Source organism: Mobula birostris, chromosome 27, assembly GCF_030028105.1.
Source record: "Mobula birostris isolate sMobBir1 chromosome 27, sMobBir1.hap1, whole genome shotgun sequence".
Taxonomy (NCBI): Eukaryota; Metazoa; Chordata; class Chondrichthyes; order Myliobatiformes; family Myliobatidae; genus Mobula; species Mobula birostris.
In genome coordinates, this window is record NC_092396.1 from 17722498 (window position 1) to 17740418 (window position 17921).

The 17921-nt window shown below is 38.2% G+C and overlaps 1 protein-coding gene across 6 annotated transcripts in view; it reads right to left on the reverse strand.

Moving 5' to 3' along the window:
- kcnab2a (potassium voltage-gated channel subfamily A regulatory beta subunit 2a) overlaps positions 1-17921 on the reverse strand; it is a 293607-nt gene that overhangs the window by 12763 nt on the left and 262923 nt on the right. For all 6 annotated transcript variants that reach the window (XM_072244814.1, XM_072244817.1, XM_072244816.1 and 3 more), the window contains 3 exons: positions 8958-9043; positions 801-921; positions 350-444 (listed from right to left, as the gene is read on the reverse strand). In XM_072244814.1, coding sequence (XP_072100915.1) covers positions 350-444; positions 801-921; positions 8958-9043 — 302 coding nt within the window. The remainder of the gene's footprint in view (positions 1-349; positions 445-800; positions 922-8957; positions 9044-17921) is intronic.

The window sequence follows — 17921 nt, forward strand, 5'->3', positions numbered from 1 at the left end:
TTCAACAGTGCGTGACAGGGAATGAGGAAAGGTGCAGCTGACTCGTATCGTTTCCTCACGGCCCGGTGGTTGGGGACCGCTGACTTAAATGATTCCAATTCCCTAAAAACTCTGTTGCATTCATTGCCCCTTGGATCTTAAATATCTTTAAATTCCATTTGAAATACCTTGTTACTGATTTAAAAACTCTTCATGCTAAATACAGTGAAATGTGATTTTTAAAACAGCTTAGCAAAAGAAATCGAGTACTGACACTTCAACATGCCCTCTGAGTTCTACCCAGGATAGAGTGATTGACTTGATCACAGAAACTGAACATGGCAATATTTTTTCCTTTTACTTACTGTACCTTTAAGGAAGCTCGAGAGTAAGGAGGAACTCCTGCATCATACTTTCCAGAAATAATACCACATGCCAAGGGAGACCAAGTCATTGCGCCAACACCTTCAAGAGAGAATGCAGCAGGAAGAATAGGGTTAGATACACCGAAACACAGGGATTTCCAGTCATACACTGAAGAAAATGTTACCATTAAGGATAGCAATCATCCATTAGTCTTGGGGAGATTCAGAACTTGGACAGCACTGGGGCTCTCAATTTTTCAGCTTTCCCTGAGCAATCTGTTCAGAAATTGCCAAAATGCCTCACGACTTCTTGAATGGGCATTTGGACATAATACCACAAATGATCCACTATCTGTGGAATTATGCCACATAGGAATGAAGCCGAGACTGAATAGATGAAAGGTATTAAGGCAAGCAATTTATTGTTATGAACATTTATTTGTCAAAAATATTTACCGATCTTGTGGAAGAGTTCTGGAAGCTGCACTTCGACTTTCTCTCTTTGGAAAAGGTGATATTCAGCTTGTTCACATATTGGAGGGATGAGGTTAAATTGACGAGCCACTGAGTAAGCCTCCTGCAGATCAGAGACAGTGATAGAGCAGTGTCAGGGGTAACTTTGTAAGTTATCTTCAGAGGGTCTTCCATCAAAAATACTTTCCAAAAAATGTTAAGAATTTTAATATTACACTCAGTGACCACTTTATTAGGCACACCTGCTTGATATTCAAATGTCTAATCAGCCCATCATGTGGCAGGAACTTAATGCATAAAAAGCATGCAGACATGGTTAACAGGTTCAGTTGTTGCTCAGACCAAACATCAGAATGGCGAAAAAATGTGATACAGCACAGAATGGGAGCTTTGAACCATGCTGTCCAGCAATCCCTGATTTAACCCTAGCTTACTCACAGAACAATTTACAATGACCAATTAACCTACTAACCGGAATGTCTTTGCATTCTGGGAGGAAACCAGAGCACCAGGGAAAAACCCTTGCATTCTACAGAGAGGACGTACAGACTCTTTACAGGTGTTGGCAGAATTGAACTCTGAACTCTGCCCAAAGCTGTAATAGTGTCATATTAACCGCCATGCTACCATAGTACCCTTGCAATTACTGACTGTGGGATGATTGTTGATGCCAGATGATGTGGTTGGAGCATCTCAGTAACGGCTGATCTGGAATTTTCACACACAACAGTCTCCAGAGTTTACAGAGAATGGTGTGAAAAGCCAAAAAAAGAACCAGTGACTGGCAGTTCTGTTACTGAATGCCTTGTTAATGAGAGAGGTCACAGCAGAATAGCCAGACTGGTTCAAGCTGACAGGAAGGTGACGTTACAACAGTGGTGTGTAGAAGAGTGTCTCTGAATGCACAACATGTTGAAACTTGAAATGGATGGGCTACAGCAGCAGAAGACCATGAACATACACTCAGTGGCTACATTATTAAATACAGGAGGCATCTAATAAAGTGGCCACTGAGTGTAATGGGTTATTTCCAGGTTGTGGAAGCTTCACAATTTTTCTTTGATGTCTGCTGCATCCTCCAAAGTTACTTCTCAGCAGTTCCTGTTCACTAAAAATTCAGCATTCATTTCCAGTAAACCTGGACTGCTGCTTAGGAGGATCAACGGTGCCTAACGGCGACTCCTTTGCCTGCATCTTCGGAAACAGCTCCACTTCCATCTTTAATATCTCTATTTTTCCCTTTCAGGGTTCTTTTGAAGACCCTGACCTGGAGTCACACGCTGACTATGGTTCTTTGTGGGAATGGGACCCGCCCTCGTGGCTTCACAACTGGGCGTTGCTCAGCATGCAAAGGGCTTGGCCTAAGAGCTTCGCTCGCCTTCGGAGGACCGAGATTTTGTGGCTCTGGAGACGGGGGGATCGGAGGTTGGTGTCCGGGCAGGAGATCAGTGTGTTGTGAGAGATGGAAGATCTAAGGCTGTGTGCCCAGAGACCCGAGAACTTTGAGCACAGAGCTGGGAAAAAGCGATGCAATGGACTTTTAACATTGTAAACCAGCGAGTTGTTTGTTATGTCTCTCCTCTCGCTGTGAAATGGAGACATCTCTTTCTCCCTTGTTAGGGAGAGAGAGAGAGCCTGTGGTATGTTGAATACCGGGTGAACAAGTAATCTTTGGGGTAACTGCAAGTCTGTGTCTTTGCTGTTGCTTTGCTCACGCTTGAGTGCTTGGTGGTGGGTGCCAATGCTTTTTTTTGCCAGTGGGGGGGGGGAGAGAGGTAATCGTTGCTTGCTGCTGCTTACGTATGGGAGGAAGGAGAGTTTTGGGCTCTAACATTTAACTGTCATTCATTCTTTCGGGGCACTCCTCTGTTTTCACGAATGGTTGTGAAGAAAAAGCATTTCAGGATGTGTATTGTATACATTTCTCTGACATTAAATATACCTTTAAAATGCAAACTCACGAGAAAAAAAAGGATATCAGAAGACAACTAATTTAAAATGATTAACCAGCAGAGCCCAGTTTGCTGTGATTTCCCAGAACTGCCACAGGGATTACCCTTCGGATCATACATCAAGTTAGATCTTATAGAGGACCTGATATTCTAATGATTTCAATAGGGGTTTTAGGGCAAACATTCAAGAGACAAAGGAAAAAAAGCCTGCTAATTTTGAGAAAATTTTTTGATTTAATTGTTTTTATTTCTACTTGAGTATTAGAGTTTTAGTTTTTTAAAGTTTTAAAACAGTTTACATTAAGAGGGTTCTGACGAAGGGTCTCAACCCAAAACGTCATTCGACCCTTTCCACAGATCCACCCTGCCCTGCTATGTTCCTCCAACATTTTGTGTTTGTTGCTCTGGATTTCCAGCGTCTGCAGACTCCCTTGTGTTTTCAATTTTAATAGCTCTTATATATCTCTGAATGTCAGAAAAACAAAAAAACTTTCAGAAATAATTCCAGATTTCATAGCTTGTCACCAGTGAGAACATACTGCTGGTCTCAAGTGCACTGATAAGACAGTAGAATAGATATTCCACACCTGGACCAGTGCAGCTGTGGCCCATGGGTGATAACTCCAGACAGAGGGACTGGGCCAGCAAGATCTGGTGCAAGAATTTTAAAATATACAGAAGCATTTAGAAAAGATTACAATAAACTATGTGGTACTGAGATGGCTTATGGTGCAATCAGCAATGTATTGTGGTCAACACACACAAAATACTGAAGGAACTCAGCAGGTCAGCCAGCATCTGTAGAGAGGAATAAACAGTCAACATTTCAGGCTTAGACCCTTCAACATACTGTAGGTTGTGTATTGTGGCCACTCTTGTTACAGCCAGAAAAAATGCATTGCAGATTCAGGTGCTTTATTTCAGGGAATCAATCAGTTGTTGCTCTGCCAGGCTGTGCACTTCTTAACCGACACTGAGGGAGTCTCAAAAATTGTCTGGTTTGGGTATAGGAACACATTGGCATACAAGTGTGCAAACATGAGTGTATGCTTCAGTACCAAAATGTAATAAATGCAAAGTTAGGGTCTGAGAGCAGTAGGTAGTTTGAATGTTGGACTTCTAATTTCTTATCTAATGAAGTTTCAGAGGAAAAGGTTGGCTGGTGGAGAGAGAATGAAAACAGCAATAGAAATGTAGATAATTAGGACTCTCAGGCCTATTCCTTGACTTAAGCTCCACTTCCCTGCTCAATCCCCTTCGCTTTTAATTCTCTCTGTGTCCAAAATCTATCATGAATGCACGCAATGACTGAGCTTTCTGGAGAAGAGACTTCCAAAGATTTGCAGCTCACTGTGCAAAGATATTTATCCTCATGTCACTCATGATCAGCTGTCTCTTTATTCAGGTACTAAGTTCGAAAGACCAAGACCTTCCAAACTGCAGGAAATAGCACTTGACATCTATCCCATTTATCATTCTCACATTCCCATGACTCAGTGAGATAACCGCCCATTCCTCTAAAATGCTGCAAGTATAAATCAATCGTATGCAAATGTATAGGAATCCTTCCTATTCACAATATCGTAATTCGTACTTTTCATTCCTAATGGAAAGTTGAAGATTCCCTAAACATATACGACACAATTCTGCTCCATGAATACTTACAGGGACAGAATGTGATGGATACTTATTGGGTGGATTACTCATGTCTGGCTACATGAGGGAAGTAATTAACATCAGACCTAATTATTATTTCAGCAATGCAGCAAATACAATCAATATTTTATTTAATGTCTGCAATAGAATCTAGTGAAGGAATCTAATCAGTTCTCGATTTCCATGAATTATAGTTCATTAAAAGAAGTAACTTCATCACAATGCTCAAATTTCAGAATACATTATAAAATGGAAGCACAAATTAAAAACTCCAGAGAAGTGATAAGAAAAGTAAGATTTAATTTAAAACACAACTGATTTACTTGTGAGCTAATTGATACATTCACTGTAACAGAAAGGAAACCAGTACAGATTATGACAAGTGTCCCTTAAAAAAAAGTGTGATAATTTCCTCTGGGTAAATCATATTTTAGATAATCTCTCACAAATTTTTAGATGCAATTAAAATTGACATGAATTGACAGTGAACTAATATTTTTTTGAATTACATTTTATGTACAGCTGCTCCTTGACTCTTGATATTTCAGGCAATTTGCTTTTTCACTGATGTTGGCTTAAAACAAAATGTTGAGGGAATTCAGTGGGTCAGGCAGCATCTGTAGAAGGAAGTGGAACGGTAGAGATGGCGACAGGTGGGGCAGGAAAGGGCAAGGGCAGCGATTGAGACTGAGAAGTGAAAGGTGGAGGCAACAAAGGACTGAAGATTACAGAAGGTGAAGAGGAACCAAACAAGGGAAGTATTGTGGGAAGAAGGGAAAAGTAGGAGGAGAGGAAAATTTAGCTGATGGACAGATGAAGTAGGTGGGGGAGTGGTTGGCTGGGGAGGAAGTTAGGGAAAGACAGCGGGTTACAAAGTTATCTGAAACAGGAGAATTCAATGCCACTGCTGTTGGGTTATAAATACCCAGGTGGAATATGAGGTGTTGTTCTTTACTTTTGTGCTTGGTTTCACCCTAGTAGTGGGGGAGACTGAGGACAAACCGGTTGGTGTGGGAATGGAAAGGGGATTAAAAGTAGCTTGCAAACAGGTGCTCAAAACGCCCATGGCATACAGAGAGCAGATACGTGGCAAAACAATTGACAAAGCCACAATGAGAAAAACAAATGTTTGGAGGAAGTACGTGTGAATTTCTGCCTCACGTGGAAGGGATGATCAGGTTTCTGGATGGAGATGAGGGAGTGGTGAAGGGACAGTGTTACATCTTCTACAGTTACAGAAGAAAATGCTGGGCTGGATAAGGGATGATCAAACCAGGGGTCATGGATGGAGTTGTCTTTGGGAAAGCTCCAGATTTGCTGCCTGACACATTGGGTTTCTCTAGCAGATTGATTTTTGCTCCAGATTCAAGTCTCTTGTTCCTCCACTGATATTGGCCTGTGTACTTACTTTTAATTATAACAGGGAAGGAAGTACATACAAAGCAAAAAGCAATGGAAAGATACACGAAATATATAAGGAGAAATTATTTTTCAAAGGAGGCACATTTTAGGATGTGCCACACATGGGAAGAAAAAAGAATCAAAAATAATTTAAATCAATAAAAAAGGTCAATAGAAATGCACTGAGAAGCCACAGCACTACTTTAAAAAGGTCATATGCAGAATGATGAATATTCCTCATTTCCAACCAGGTTTTAGCATTTTTTTTTATAACTTGATGATGAACTGAAGTGAGGTAAAAGGTTTAAATAATGAGGCATGTTTGACATGACCCACTAAAATGTCCAGAAAAATCTGAGAAAGCCCAGACTTCAATGTTACATAGATCTTGAGTATATGACATAGCTGACTTCATTTGCTAAGATTGAACATGGTGCAATCTGAAGTTATACTGTGATATTACAAGAATGATTTGCATTAGCTGTGAGTGCCTTCTCATTATTGTGATGTGTCTTAATATCCATTTGGTGCATGTGGTTCAACACAGACATGAATACTTTTGCCTTTAGTTTACAACTCACGTACTAAGCCCACTCTCACTGAGAATTGGAATGTAGTTGAAGCTTCCTCCGCTGTTAGTAGTTCAATTATCCATCACCATCCAAATAGAAATGGTAGGATTGCAGAGGTTCGATCTGATCCACATGTGCCTGTTATGAGTGCATACTCTCTCCTTAGGGACACACAGGGCTAGAAGTTAATTCAGATAAGCATGCAGTGCTCTGTAGTTAACCTAGCGTAAAGTAAGTTTGCACACATTAGGTAATGCACACAGTGGGAATTTTTCTCCCTAGCACTCAGTTCCAATTCAAAACTCCTCTAAAACACCAAATTTACCTGCAGAGACTTTCGTTTGTAAGGGTCTGAAAAATTACAGCTTTTATACACACTGCTAAGAGTTTCTCCAAAAATTGTGCATTTATAGTGCCAGCATTCCAATGTCATCACTGCAATCCATGACCTTCTAATGAATTCAACCATAACCTCAGGTACACACCATGAAGGCTTTGCCAGGTTCAATGCCACTCTCAGCTTCCTAATGTCAGGATCTTTTCAGGCATCGAGGTGCTCACTCAAACTCCATACGCAAGGATAGGAGACTTCAACTACTGTTTCTTCAGGCCACAAAAAGTAGGCAGGGCAGGCACAAGTATTTTCCTGCACTACCTGCATCCCCAAAATGCAGAGTAGTACTTGTGCCCTTACATGGACATCATCCTGACATCTTTCTGGCTGTGGTCCTGGAAAACCTCCATGGTTCTCACGTACAAGGAATCTGCCCTCTAAGAGTACTCTCACTAACATCAAGTCATAACAATTTTTTAAAATCTAGTACATGTATGTTACTATATATTACTTTAAGATTTATCTTACTGCAGGTGCTTACAGAAAAATAAAGACATAAAAAAGAAACAAAAACGAAGACTGACAAACTACCCATGTACAAAAGAAGATGAACTCTGCAAATAATAAAAAATAAATAATACTGAGAACACGAGTTGTAGAGTCCCTGAAAGTGAGTCCCTAAGTTGTGGTGAGTGATGCTATCCATGCTGGTTCAGCAGCCAGATGGTTGAGGGGAATCTGGTGGTGCGGCACCTAAGGCTCCTGTACCTTGTACCCAATGGAAATAGCAAGAAGAGAACATGGCCTGGATGGCAGGAATTTTTGACGATGGATGCTGCTTTCTCGTGGCAATGCTCCATGTAAATGTGCTGAACGGTGGGGAGGACTTTGCCAGTGATGGACTGGGCCATATCCATTATATTCTGTAGACTGCTATTCTTGGGCATTGGCGTTTCCTTACCAGTATAACCATGTTCCTATGACTTTGGGATTACCCAATTGCAGTATTCATTTATGGTAGTGTGAAGTGTGTTGTTTGTCTGGTGACAAAGATTGCACCTGCCGTACAACTGTGAGAGTTTGTGACGGATCAGTGTGGAATTCTATACTGAAGGTTTTTTAGTACTGCAATTACAGGAAAAACCCAACAATGTTGATTGACTGAAAATGTCATTTTAATATTCCAGCAAAAGGGTATGGAGTAATTTCTAGACCATTGTATTTAATCAAACGCAAGGAGTTCTAGTTGCTGTGACCAAAGGTTTGGTGATCACTAACTGTGCATGGTGTTCATGCCTCTAAACCTTCTGTTCTTCAGCTGCACCACAAGGATCGCTTCCTAATCGGTTGATTCCTTCCTTGAGTATTCTTCTGCATCTTCTTTACATAATGGATCTTGTAGCTACCATCCAACTTTATCCTCACAACAGTCATCCACAACTTCAGCCCGTTTTCAAACTAAATCATACTCTTAGGCAACACCACTGGAAGGCATAGCAATTGGCATTTTTCAGAACCTAATTTATAATGTAATTAATTTGGTTTTAAATGAAAGGGTTATGTTAGATTACACAGTACTGTGCAAAGGACTTAGGCACAAATATATAACTAGGGTGCCTAAGACTTTTGCACAGTACTGTATTTGTCAACATGAAGCAGCAAGCGAGTTTGTAAGTCTGGCGGGAGCAAGGGGTGTTGGGAATGGCAAAGGTGGAGCACCGTGGGAAGGATGTGGAACAGGTGGCAGAGAAGGAGTGTCAGGGGCGGGGAGTTGGCGCGGGTGCAGACACACCCAGCCTTGAGACACCAGGCAAGGTCATTTGATTGCAAACAATTGGTTTATTAATCATTACAGAAAGTGTGTGTGTGTGTGTGTGTGTGTGTGTGTGTATGAGCGCGTGTGCGTTACATGTTATACAGACACACACACACCCGCGACTTTTGCATGGTACTATAGATCGAAAATAATTTTATTTCTTTCAAGCATTTTATCAACCTGTAAAAACACCTTTTCTGATTGCAAGATTGAATACATTTTATATAGATTTTCAGTAATAAGGAAATATCCTACTGGGATAATTTCAAAATTGAATTTCAGGTGAAGAACTGAAACCTATAACATAGGAACCATTAAACCTGAAGATAGGAAGTGAAAAGTTGAGGTCACAACCAAGAGAAGGCTAAAAGGAAAAAAGAATGAATTTAAACTTCTTGCTTATCTTACCATGATTTCCATTGCACTCCACCGTGAGGTGCCCCAGTACATGGCCATTCCTTGGTTAATCACATGTGTCATTGCTCTCACTGTTTCTGTTAGAAGAGAAAACACAATTTATTTATTTTTAAAAATAAAATGGCATAAAAATGGCCGTGCCATACTATGGATGTGTATTGCTACTGGTTTCACAACAGGGATTTTGCCGCAAGACATCTTGCAAGCAGTGTACATCTGTCCTGCAACAGTGGAATCATGAGGCATTTTGACCTGTTAATTTCCCTCAGAATTCCTTTGTATTGCTGATTTAATAAAGCAAATGATGAAGGGGCTTGTGTGATGAAAGTGATTTTCTTTGTGTGGGGAAAAATGGGGTGCAAAATAAAGAATGAGTCAATTTTTCTGACTTTCCTGCATCAGGCAAAAGAAACATGAAGGCATGTACAATATTGGTATTGTCACATTAAGTACTGGTCAAACCAAGGACAATGGCTTATCTGAGGACTGGCATGAACCAGGAGACAACATCCCTTTTTTGAAGGCCTACCTTTAATAGTGTAGGTTTGAATATTCGGTAAATCTAAAGTCACATCACTTTAACTAATGTGGATTTTAGATTCTAAAGATGCTTCAGAGTGTGGTGCAGACACTGCCCTTTCATTTCCAGAACCTGGATTCATGTTCAGTCCAGTTCTTTAGTTAGACACAGATCTACACCATATACTGTACCTGGAAATACGATGGTGATCACACTGAAGCTATCGAATACCCAGTGTAAAAAATGCGAAAATGGCTTTTTGGTTCAGTATGAAATGCCCTTTTGAGATTAATCAATAACTGACCTAAAATCACTGCTTATTAATCCCTAAAGTGAAAATGTTCCACTAGCATCATTCACCTAATTGAAGTAACCAGAACTTTGAGAGGCAAATAAAAAAAAGATTTAACATGTAGATTATAACTTCATTTTGGAGGCTTCAGAAGACAGTTCAGGCAGATTATCTTTTTCATTGGTAAATCTTAACTGTTCATTACTTGTACCCCTTCTACTAAGCATCAAACAGAAAAAAGAATCAGCCATCAAAAAAAACTCTTCTTTACGATTAATGACTTTAAAAGATTGATAAAACAAATTGTGTGTGTGTTACTTCCTCTTTGTGTTAGCTACAGTAATGATAGGATTTAAGAAAAAAATGTAGGCTGAAGCGTTCACTGCATGGTCCTTTTATGCAGATGAGATTTACTTTGAGTCTCATCTACTATTTAAGACAGAAGTGAAAAATATATAGCACCAGCACTACTTGGAAAGAAATGTGTCCTCCCAGTGCCAAGGACATAATTTATTTCACAGCCAACACCAATAACAAACCATTTTGGTATTCATTTTGTTATTCGAAAAATCTCACTGTGTAGATTTTGGCTATAATGATTGCCTTGCAACAACATTAAAGCTCAAAAATGATTATGACAATTTTTGGGGCATACCAAGATAATCTAAAATGCTATGTAAATGTGTTCAAAGGCCAGAGAGGCATTACAACAAAGACTGAATGACTGCAGGTCTAAACTTGTCTTTGGTTGAACATTAACATTCAATGGTACCCTGTCCAACGGCAGAACTTTTCTAGAGGAAAAACAAAATTTGCTTTGTAAATGTTGTAATTGTCTTGATATTTAACAGAAATACTATTTGCTGATACTATTCCTGAATTGTACTTGCTTGTCATTATTCTTGGGAAGGCAGAAAAACAGAACATCACTGAAGTGCTGTTAGGTTAATGCTCTGAAGATGAGCAGGCCACAAACTGAAGAACAGGGACACACAAAAGCAACACAATTTACTTGAAATGCAAGGGAATAAGGACACAAATAGTCCTTGGTATTATTGTTCAATCCCAGAGCATAATGCAAATTGCAATAATAAAACAAAATCTAAGTTTAAATAAGCAGATTAAAACATTTGCTTGTGCATGAAGGAACTGAAATTTGCAACTTAATAATACTCAATCATCTAAGTGCATTTTTCATTTTGTTGACTAATTGCTGCAGATAAAAAAATATATATATACATATGCCAGTTCACCGGCATAAACATGACAAGTGTAGAATAAACTCTTCCCCATCCATTATGATTTATTGCCTTTGGTGAAAGTTGATTTTCATACTCAGCAAACATCTTGAGATTCCTTTCTTCCATGCCAAACTCAATATGTCTAAGGAACAGCAATATTCTTTCCCCATTTCTTTCTGCTTTTACCAATGACTTGAGCTTGTATGACCATTCCTTTGCCTTGTCAGTTTTTTATCTAAGCAGTGATGACCAACTGGATTACAAGATAATTCATAGCAAACAGCAATCCAGTCATCCCTATGCTACATACATTCATGCAATTTACCAAGGGTCAAAGAACAGTAGTCAGTGAAGGGTATTTGCCTGATTGCTTCTCTTTATAACTCAGTGGTACTGGGATCAACGTTGTGTCCAAATGTCTATTTAGTTTAGACCAACCAATATAATACAACTGGGGTATTCAGCTTAGTTCCTTTTTTTATCTAAATGATTTAATTTAATCAGGAGTGCTTCCATTAAATAAGGTTGCATTCCGTATTTACAAAAGTTTCTTGATGCAGAAATTGATTGAAAAAGGACATTTACAACCTTCATTAAAAGATTATTAATTGATAAATAATTGAAGATTTCAAACCCTTGCTCCTTTCACATTTTCTACTTGAAGCAACTGTCCAATTGTGCAGAGGTGGATTGGATGATGCAGTTGATCACACACTGATCTTTCATCTCTGGGACTTGCACGTTACAAGTTGAATGTCTCTTTAGTTGTCAGCTTTAAGGGTAAGTGAAGTGAACTCTGGAACCTCTATTAAATTCCAAATAGCCATGATGTTAATTAGCATAAAATTATTCAGGCAGATCCTCTGCCCCAACTCTAGTCCAAATCCAAAGATTTACTTGGGTAAGCATGTGGAAGGTTTTTTCCCAATGCTGGCATCTTCCATCTACCCATAACCACAACTACCCTTGTGCTGCTCCAATGGATTCCTGAAAGAGTCCAACAGGACAGGATGAACTTTTACAGATTCCCAGTTCTCTGACAAGAAACTCTGCTTGCTGGGTTGTGCCAGGTTCAAATAAATTGGAGACACTAACTCCCAAGAGAAAAGTAAGTAGTTTAAAAAAAAGCTTACATTAGTTCTAATGATTTTAATTGATTATTACTACATGGAAGTGCTTTTTTTAAGCTTTAAATTTAAATACCCTGTATTTTGTTTTAAAAGCAATGCCATTTCTAAATAACCTGAATACCAGTGATTCAGTGTCATTGATCATGTGGACAGCTTTGGCAGTCTCAGGGTTTGGGGAGGCTATCAGGCTATCACCCCAAAGTGATTCCTATGACGTGATGATCAATTATGAACTGCTAGAAGCTCAGTTTTGAGTTGAAAAAGTGCTTTTTCAGCTATTCAACTTGCATCAACGATTTCAGCCTATAGGAACTCACAAATAGGAAGTCATATTTAATAGCTAAAGCTACTGTGTCTATCATTTTCTTGCCTTGTATTTGATCAACTCATGCTGAATCAGTTCACTATTTAGCTTTTGGAATCTTCACGTTCATAGTCGTTCTTCCACTGTAGAGTTAACACTAGAGGAAATTACACTTATATTGCATCAGTAATAAGCAGAGCCTCATTTCCTTTCAAGAATGTCATATAGCACGGTAGATCGTACTTTTGAAAAAAAAAGCAAAATGATAGATAGCACTTGACAAATACTACTAAGTGTCAGTGTCTTTTCATGTTGCCTGACAAAATATACTATTGCAGGTAGACTGAACTTGACTGGAGTCTTATGAGGTGCTCCTGATTATGTCCATCTACCTTAGTGGAGTCAGGTTATAATGCACAGAGCTCTGAACTTTGATGCAAAGTTGCTGTGTATTTGCTAAGATCAGCGTAAGGAATATCCATAGTTTTAACTCCAAAGCTGAGCTTAGAGCTCTTACCAATATCACTGCTCCAAACTGGTTTGCCGCACTATTGGAGGTGCATTATTCAGGACAGTAATCAATTTAAGATCACAATGGGCTTAAGAAACTTCATTTTTTTTTGGAAGAGAAAGGACAGCACTTGATATTCCAGTCAAAATATATATTTTTTAGCACACACCATCAGAACATATTGACTGTAACTTTTTTTTTTTACTGCTGATGGCAGGTTCTTGTTGGTGTCTAGTGAATTCCATGAATTTGAAAAATTAGAAAAGAAACACTTTGCAGCATATAGATGGGATTAAAAGTGCTTTATAAATTCAATTTCTTTTAACTTGAATAGCAGAGACAGTACAAGTTTTCAAACTTGGTACCTTCAGGATGTTTTTTTTGTCTCATCATTCTCTCTTATTCCTGTAAAATATTCCTGTTCACTAGCAATTATCTCTTTTGTTACAAATAAGTTATTTGCTATATATAGCCAATCCATTAGCCCGAGTGAACTGTAACAGATTCTCATTTAAATTGACGTTTCTTTTTTCAGTTGCTGTATACAAGAAAAAAAACATTCTTGTCTTTCTCGCCACTGCTTACTTCTGCATTGCTTTACCAACTGCTACAGAGGAAACAAGTAACAATGATTGTACATGGCCAAAAGCCTCTGATCTTGGTAACAGAGACCCTTCATGGAGTGTAACAGGGAAAAGTGGCTGATGGGAAAATCCAAAGTCACCCTAATGGTCGGTAGGTGGTTGAAAGTCAATGACAGGATAAAAAGGTTCATCTTACCCTTCTGCTGCTCAAAAGGCTGCCATGTTAATATATGCAAGCAAACTATGAAACAGCATTTCCCATGTGAACTAAGCTGGGTGAGAAATCAATGGGAAAATGAAAGCATAAAGCGAAATTAAATTACAGACATAATAACATAAGCACGGTTAAAACAACACATATACACAGCATTTTGAAAAAAATCAGAATGTCAGGACCACTACGGATATGCAGGTGTTTATACCTAAAAGTAAATTGGTGTTGCCTTGGTTTGAATGGTGGGGACAGCTGTATCAAATTCTTGTATGCAACATGTTAAAACTGGGCTAAAAGATATAGAAAAAAAGTTTAGTCTAACATGCTAAGCACCCAGATTAAAGCAGGATTTCAAAAACTGTACCCAATATTCTTTTCAATTCTTGCCAATTTTCTTTCCGTTTCATGCAGTTTTACTGCTTGCAGGAGTCCAGATTCATAATTCTGAACCACTCCTGGTATCTTTGCCCTAGTGGCCATTTTTTCCATTCTTTAGACAATTGCACTGTGTATTACTGGGTTAACTATGTGCAAGAATGGATTCTATTTTATCTTGATATGGACTGCAGAAAGGGTTGTTGATAATCTGGAGCTGGCTAACTTCTCTTTTCTGTTGCAATGGGCTCTGAAGCTACACACCAAGTACTTGGAAGAATTCGCTACAAATTTATTGGAATTGGTGCAATTAAAAAAAAAAGGCCAAGAATATTTCTCCATCCTCAGTTTACCCAACTTTATTTATAATAAATTGTTATTACATTTGTGTCAAAAAACCATCAATATATTCTAAAGTACATTTCTGTTTATTGAAATGAAATGTCTAGATATGAATTGACCCCATTTCACTCTTATTTCATTAAAAAAATGATGAGTTTTGGTTTGAAACTTTTACAATGCATTTTTCCCAATAAAAAAATCTCAGTTTAGAACTGCCACATCAGCTTTAGTTTAAAAGTTGTTTGTACACTCATTGATATCACCCAGCTCTAAACTATTGGCGTTTGATGTTGTATAATTAACTGATACAAAATAGAGTCAATAATTTCTGTAGCAATCTCCATCAGGCAACATCACGATATTCTATTTTAGTGAGATCACAAACAAGAGCAGAAATCTGAAGTTACTGCTCCCTATTCTTGTAATGGTGCAGAACTTACTGATACAATCAATTGCAGCCTACTAAAATCAAAAGTTTAACGTGGTAATAAATTCACTAATGCATGAGAAGCTATGAGGTACCTTATATGCAATATATTTATATTCCTGTAAAATTTTGATGTAAAATTGTTAATCTAGTCCTCAAAAAGGTTCTATTGCTTCATGTAGGCCAACAATAAGGGACGAAGCTGCTCTATCTCAGTAGGACCTACAGAATTTAATGAATTGGTACAGAGGGATGATTAAAAAAAAATCAGTAAAAATGGTACAAAAGTAAATGTTTAGGCCTGAATCCAGCAGACAGTCAGTAGGGCTGAGAGTAAATTGCAGCATTAAATATTGATATTTAAAAAGAAAATATTTTGTTAATCAATTACAGAATATAGCTCATCCATTTTCCCCCTCTTTTCCTTCAACCCCTCACCCCATCCCGTCTGGCTCTGTTACATGAATACATTGCTTGCAAGGAATATCTTAAATTTTACTGCCAGACTTGTGGAATAAATATTTAAAAAAAACAACCCCCAAAAACATTCAATAAACCCACCATGGCTTCTCAGCCCAATCTGTTATCATGCAGGCTTTTTCATTAAAATTATGCACAGGCATATATAGGCCAAATATAAAAGGACAATGATTGAAATGCATAACATGCACCATTGACAAAAGCACAAAGACTTCTGCGGTAATTCTGCCAGGACTGCCACTATACAGATGATGCATTAAATGATTTAGCAGAATTTTGATTAATCAAATGGAAAGGAAAATATAGACAAGGCTTTAAACCAAAACATGAAGGCTAGGACTAGATAGTTAGTGATGGACTGGTACAATTGTTAGAGGAGGTGTGAATTATTTAACTGTGCAGAGGTGCTGCTACCAGGATTGCAATGGCTTGACTCTCTCAGTTGGTCACAGGACTGCATACTCCCTGAACAGGTTTTTAAAAACACAGGATCTTACACAAACAAAAGTGAAATGAAAAAAAATAACATTTGAAAAGAACTTGTCTGTGGGATAAGTATGAAAGTGGGTTAAATTTGATAACTTATTTGAAGACTTGCACAGGTACAATAAGTTGAAAAGTCACGTTCTGGATTCTGTTTTGTTTGTTGTGACTATTCTAACTATAACAACAAATTGCTCTGCTCAAAAACTTGCTTTTTTATTATCATTTTAAAATTAATGACACCTCATTGCTGACTCCTCTGAGGGCATAGTCTTCTCACAATTCACTTCATTGGAAACTTGTATAATTTTGAAAGCATCAATTGAATCTAATCTGAGCATTCTGATTAAAGTTAAAGTTTTTTTAAAATCTTAAGTATCTTCTTGTGCTCATAAGTTCATATTCCCGACATTATACGGAGAACAAGTGACATACAAAATTTAAATGTCCTTTCATTGACAACATGCCCAAAATCTAACTGCATTCTGTTGCCACAAAACTTACATTATCTTCAAAGCAATAAGTCAAAATTCATGATTTTTCTAACTAGTCTCTTATTGAATTCCAGATTACAAATTCACCCTTGTACAACATCATAGGAAATAGCATGTTATTTGTTACTACTCCTTATTTCTGCTTTCATAATAGGTCTCCTCATAAATGCACATTAAAGTGTATCTGTCACTTACTTGAAAATTCTCTTAAGTTTCCATGCCTTGTGTTATTGTGGACCTCACTGATGTGGTGTACTTTGGTGTTACCAGCAAATTTTGAGACTGGAGTCCAGCTGAGGTCCAAGTCAGCCATACATACCAAGGACAGTATCCAGCAGCCACCGTGGGCAAATGCTGATTTACTCTCACATTTTGTTTCCTCTCAACCAACTTGGTGTTCATATTGCTGCAATTTTTCTCTTACTGGATTTTGCTAACCTATTTCCCTTGAGACACCATCAAACTTTGAGAAAACAGTACAGTCACTGACTCAGTGTGGGCCTTAGCAAGTCTGCTAGTTTATTTTGACCCCCCCCCCAAGTTTTTTTTACTTTCCTGTTTCATCTCCCTACACCATCTTTATTCCTCATGATCATTGTTGTTTAACCCATATTTATCACACGTCTCATTTTAAGCCTAAGTTTGGATTTTATGTATTTATTGAAGAAACCCAAATCTTTGGTGCAGTTCTTTGTATCTGCTGAAATGTATGTACTTGATCAATCTTATATTCAAAAATTTTCCACTATTGACCTATTTGCTGACATTCCTGCCAGTTAGTTTAGAAGAGATACCATTCTGCTGAACTGAATTTTGTCCTCTTCAATCACAACATCTTTATTTCTTCATGCTATTAAGTCTTTATATCAAACTTTATGCTTTAACTACTCTTTCTACATTTTTCTCTCTTCCCCCTTCCCTTTTCTGGGTTGTCTCTTACCTCTTCTCTTCTCCTTGCCTATCATCTTCCCTGATGCCCCTCCTTCCCTTCCTCACATAGTCTGCTCCTGTCCTGTCAGATTCCTTTTTCTTCAGCTCTTTACCTTTTCACCTATCATCTCCCAGCTTCACTTCATCCTCCTACTCCCACCTATCACCTTCTAGCTTCTACTCCTCCCCCCACTCCACCTTCTTGTTCTAGCTTCTTCCTTTCCAGTTCTAATGAAGGGTCTCAACCCAAAACACTGGACGTTTATTCATTTCCTTAGATGCTGCCTGACCTGCTGAGGTCCTCCAGCACTTTGTGTGTGTTGCTTTTTCCTAATTGTTCTAATTTAAACACATTTGTTACCTTTATTCTGGTCTTGATCATTCAACATCAACTCTATCCATATTCTGTCTTAATGTAATCGTCAATATATACAATGCACAGTAATAATGTAATTTATTATAGCACTAACCTTAATTTTGTATTTAAACGATAGACAATATTTCAATGAATGTATGTTTCTCTCTCGACTTGCACTTTCTGTTGTACTTAGTTCCAGTGTTCTAAAATGTCAGCTCCCTCAAATACACTGGCATGGATGAACATAATATTCATACAGTTCCTTTCTAT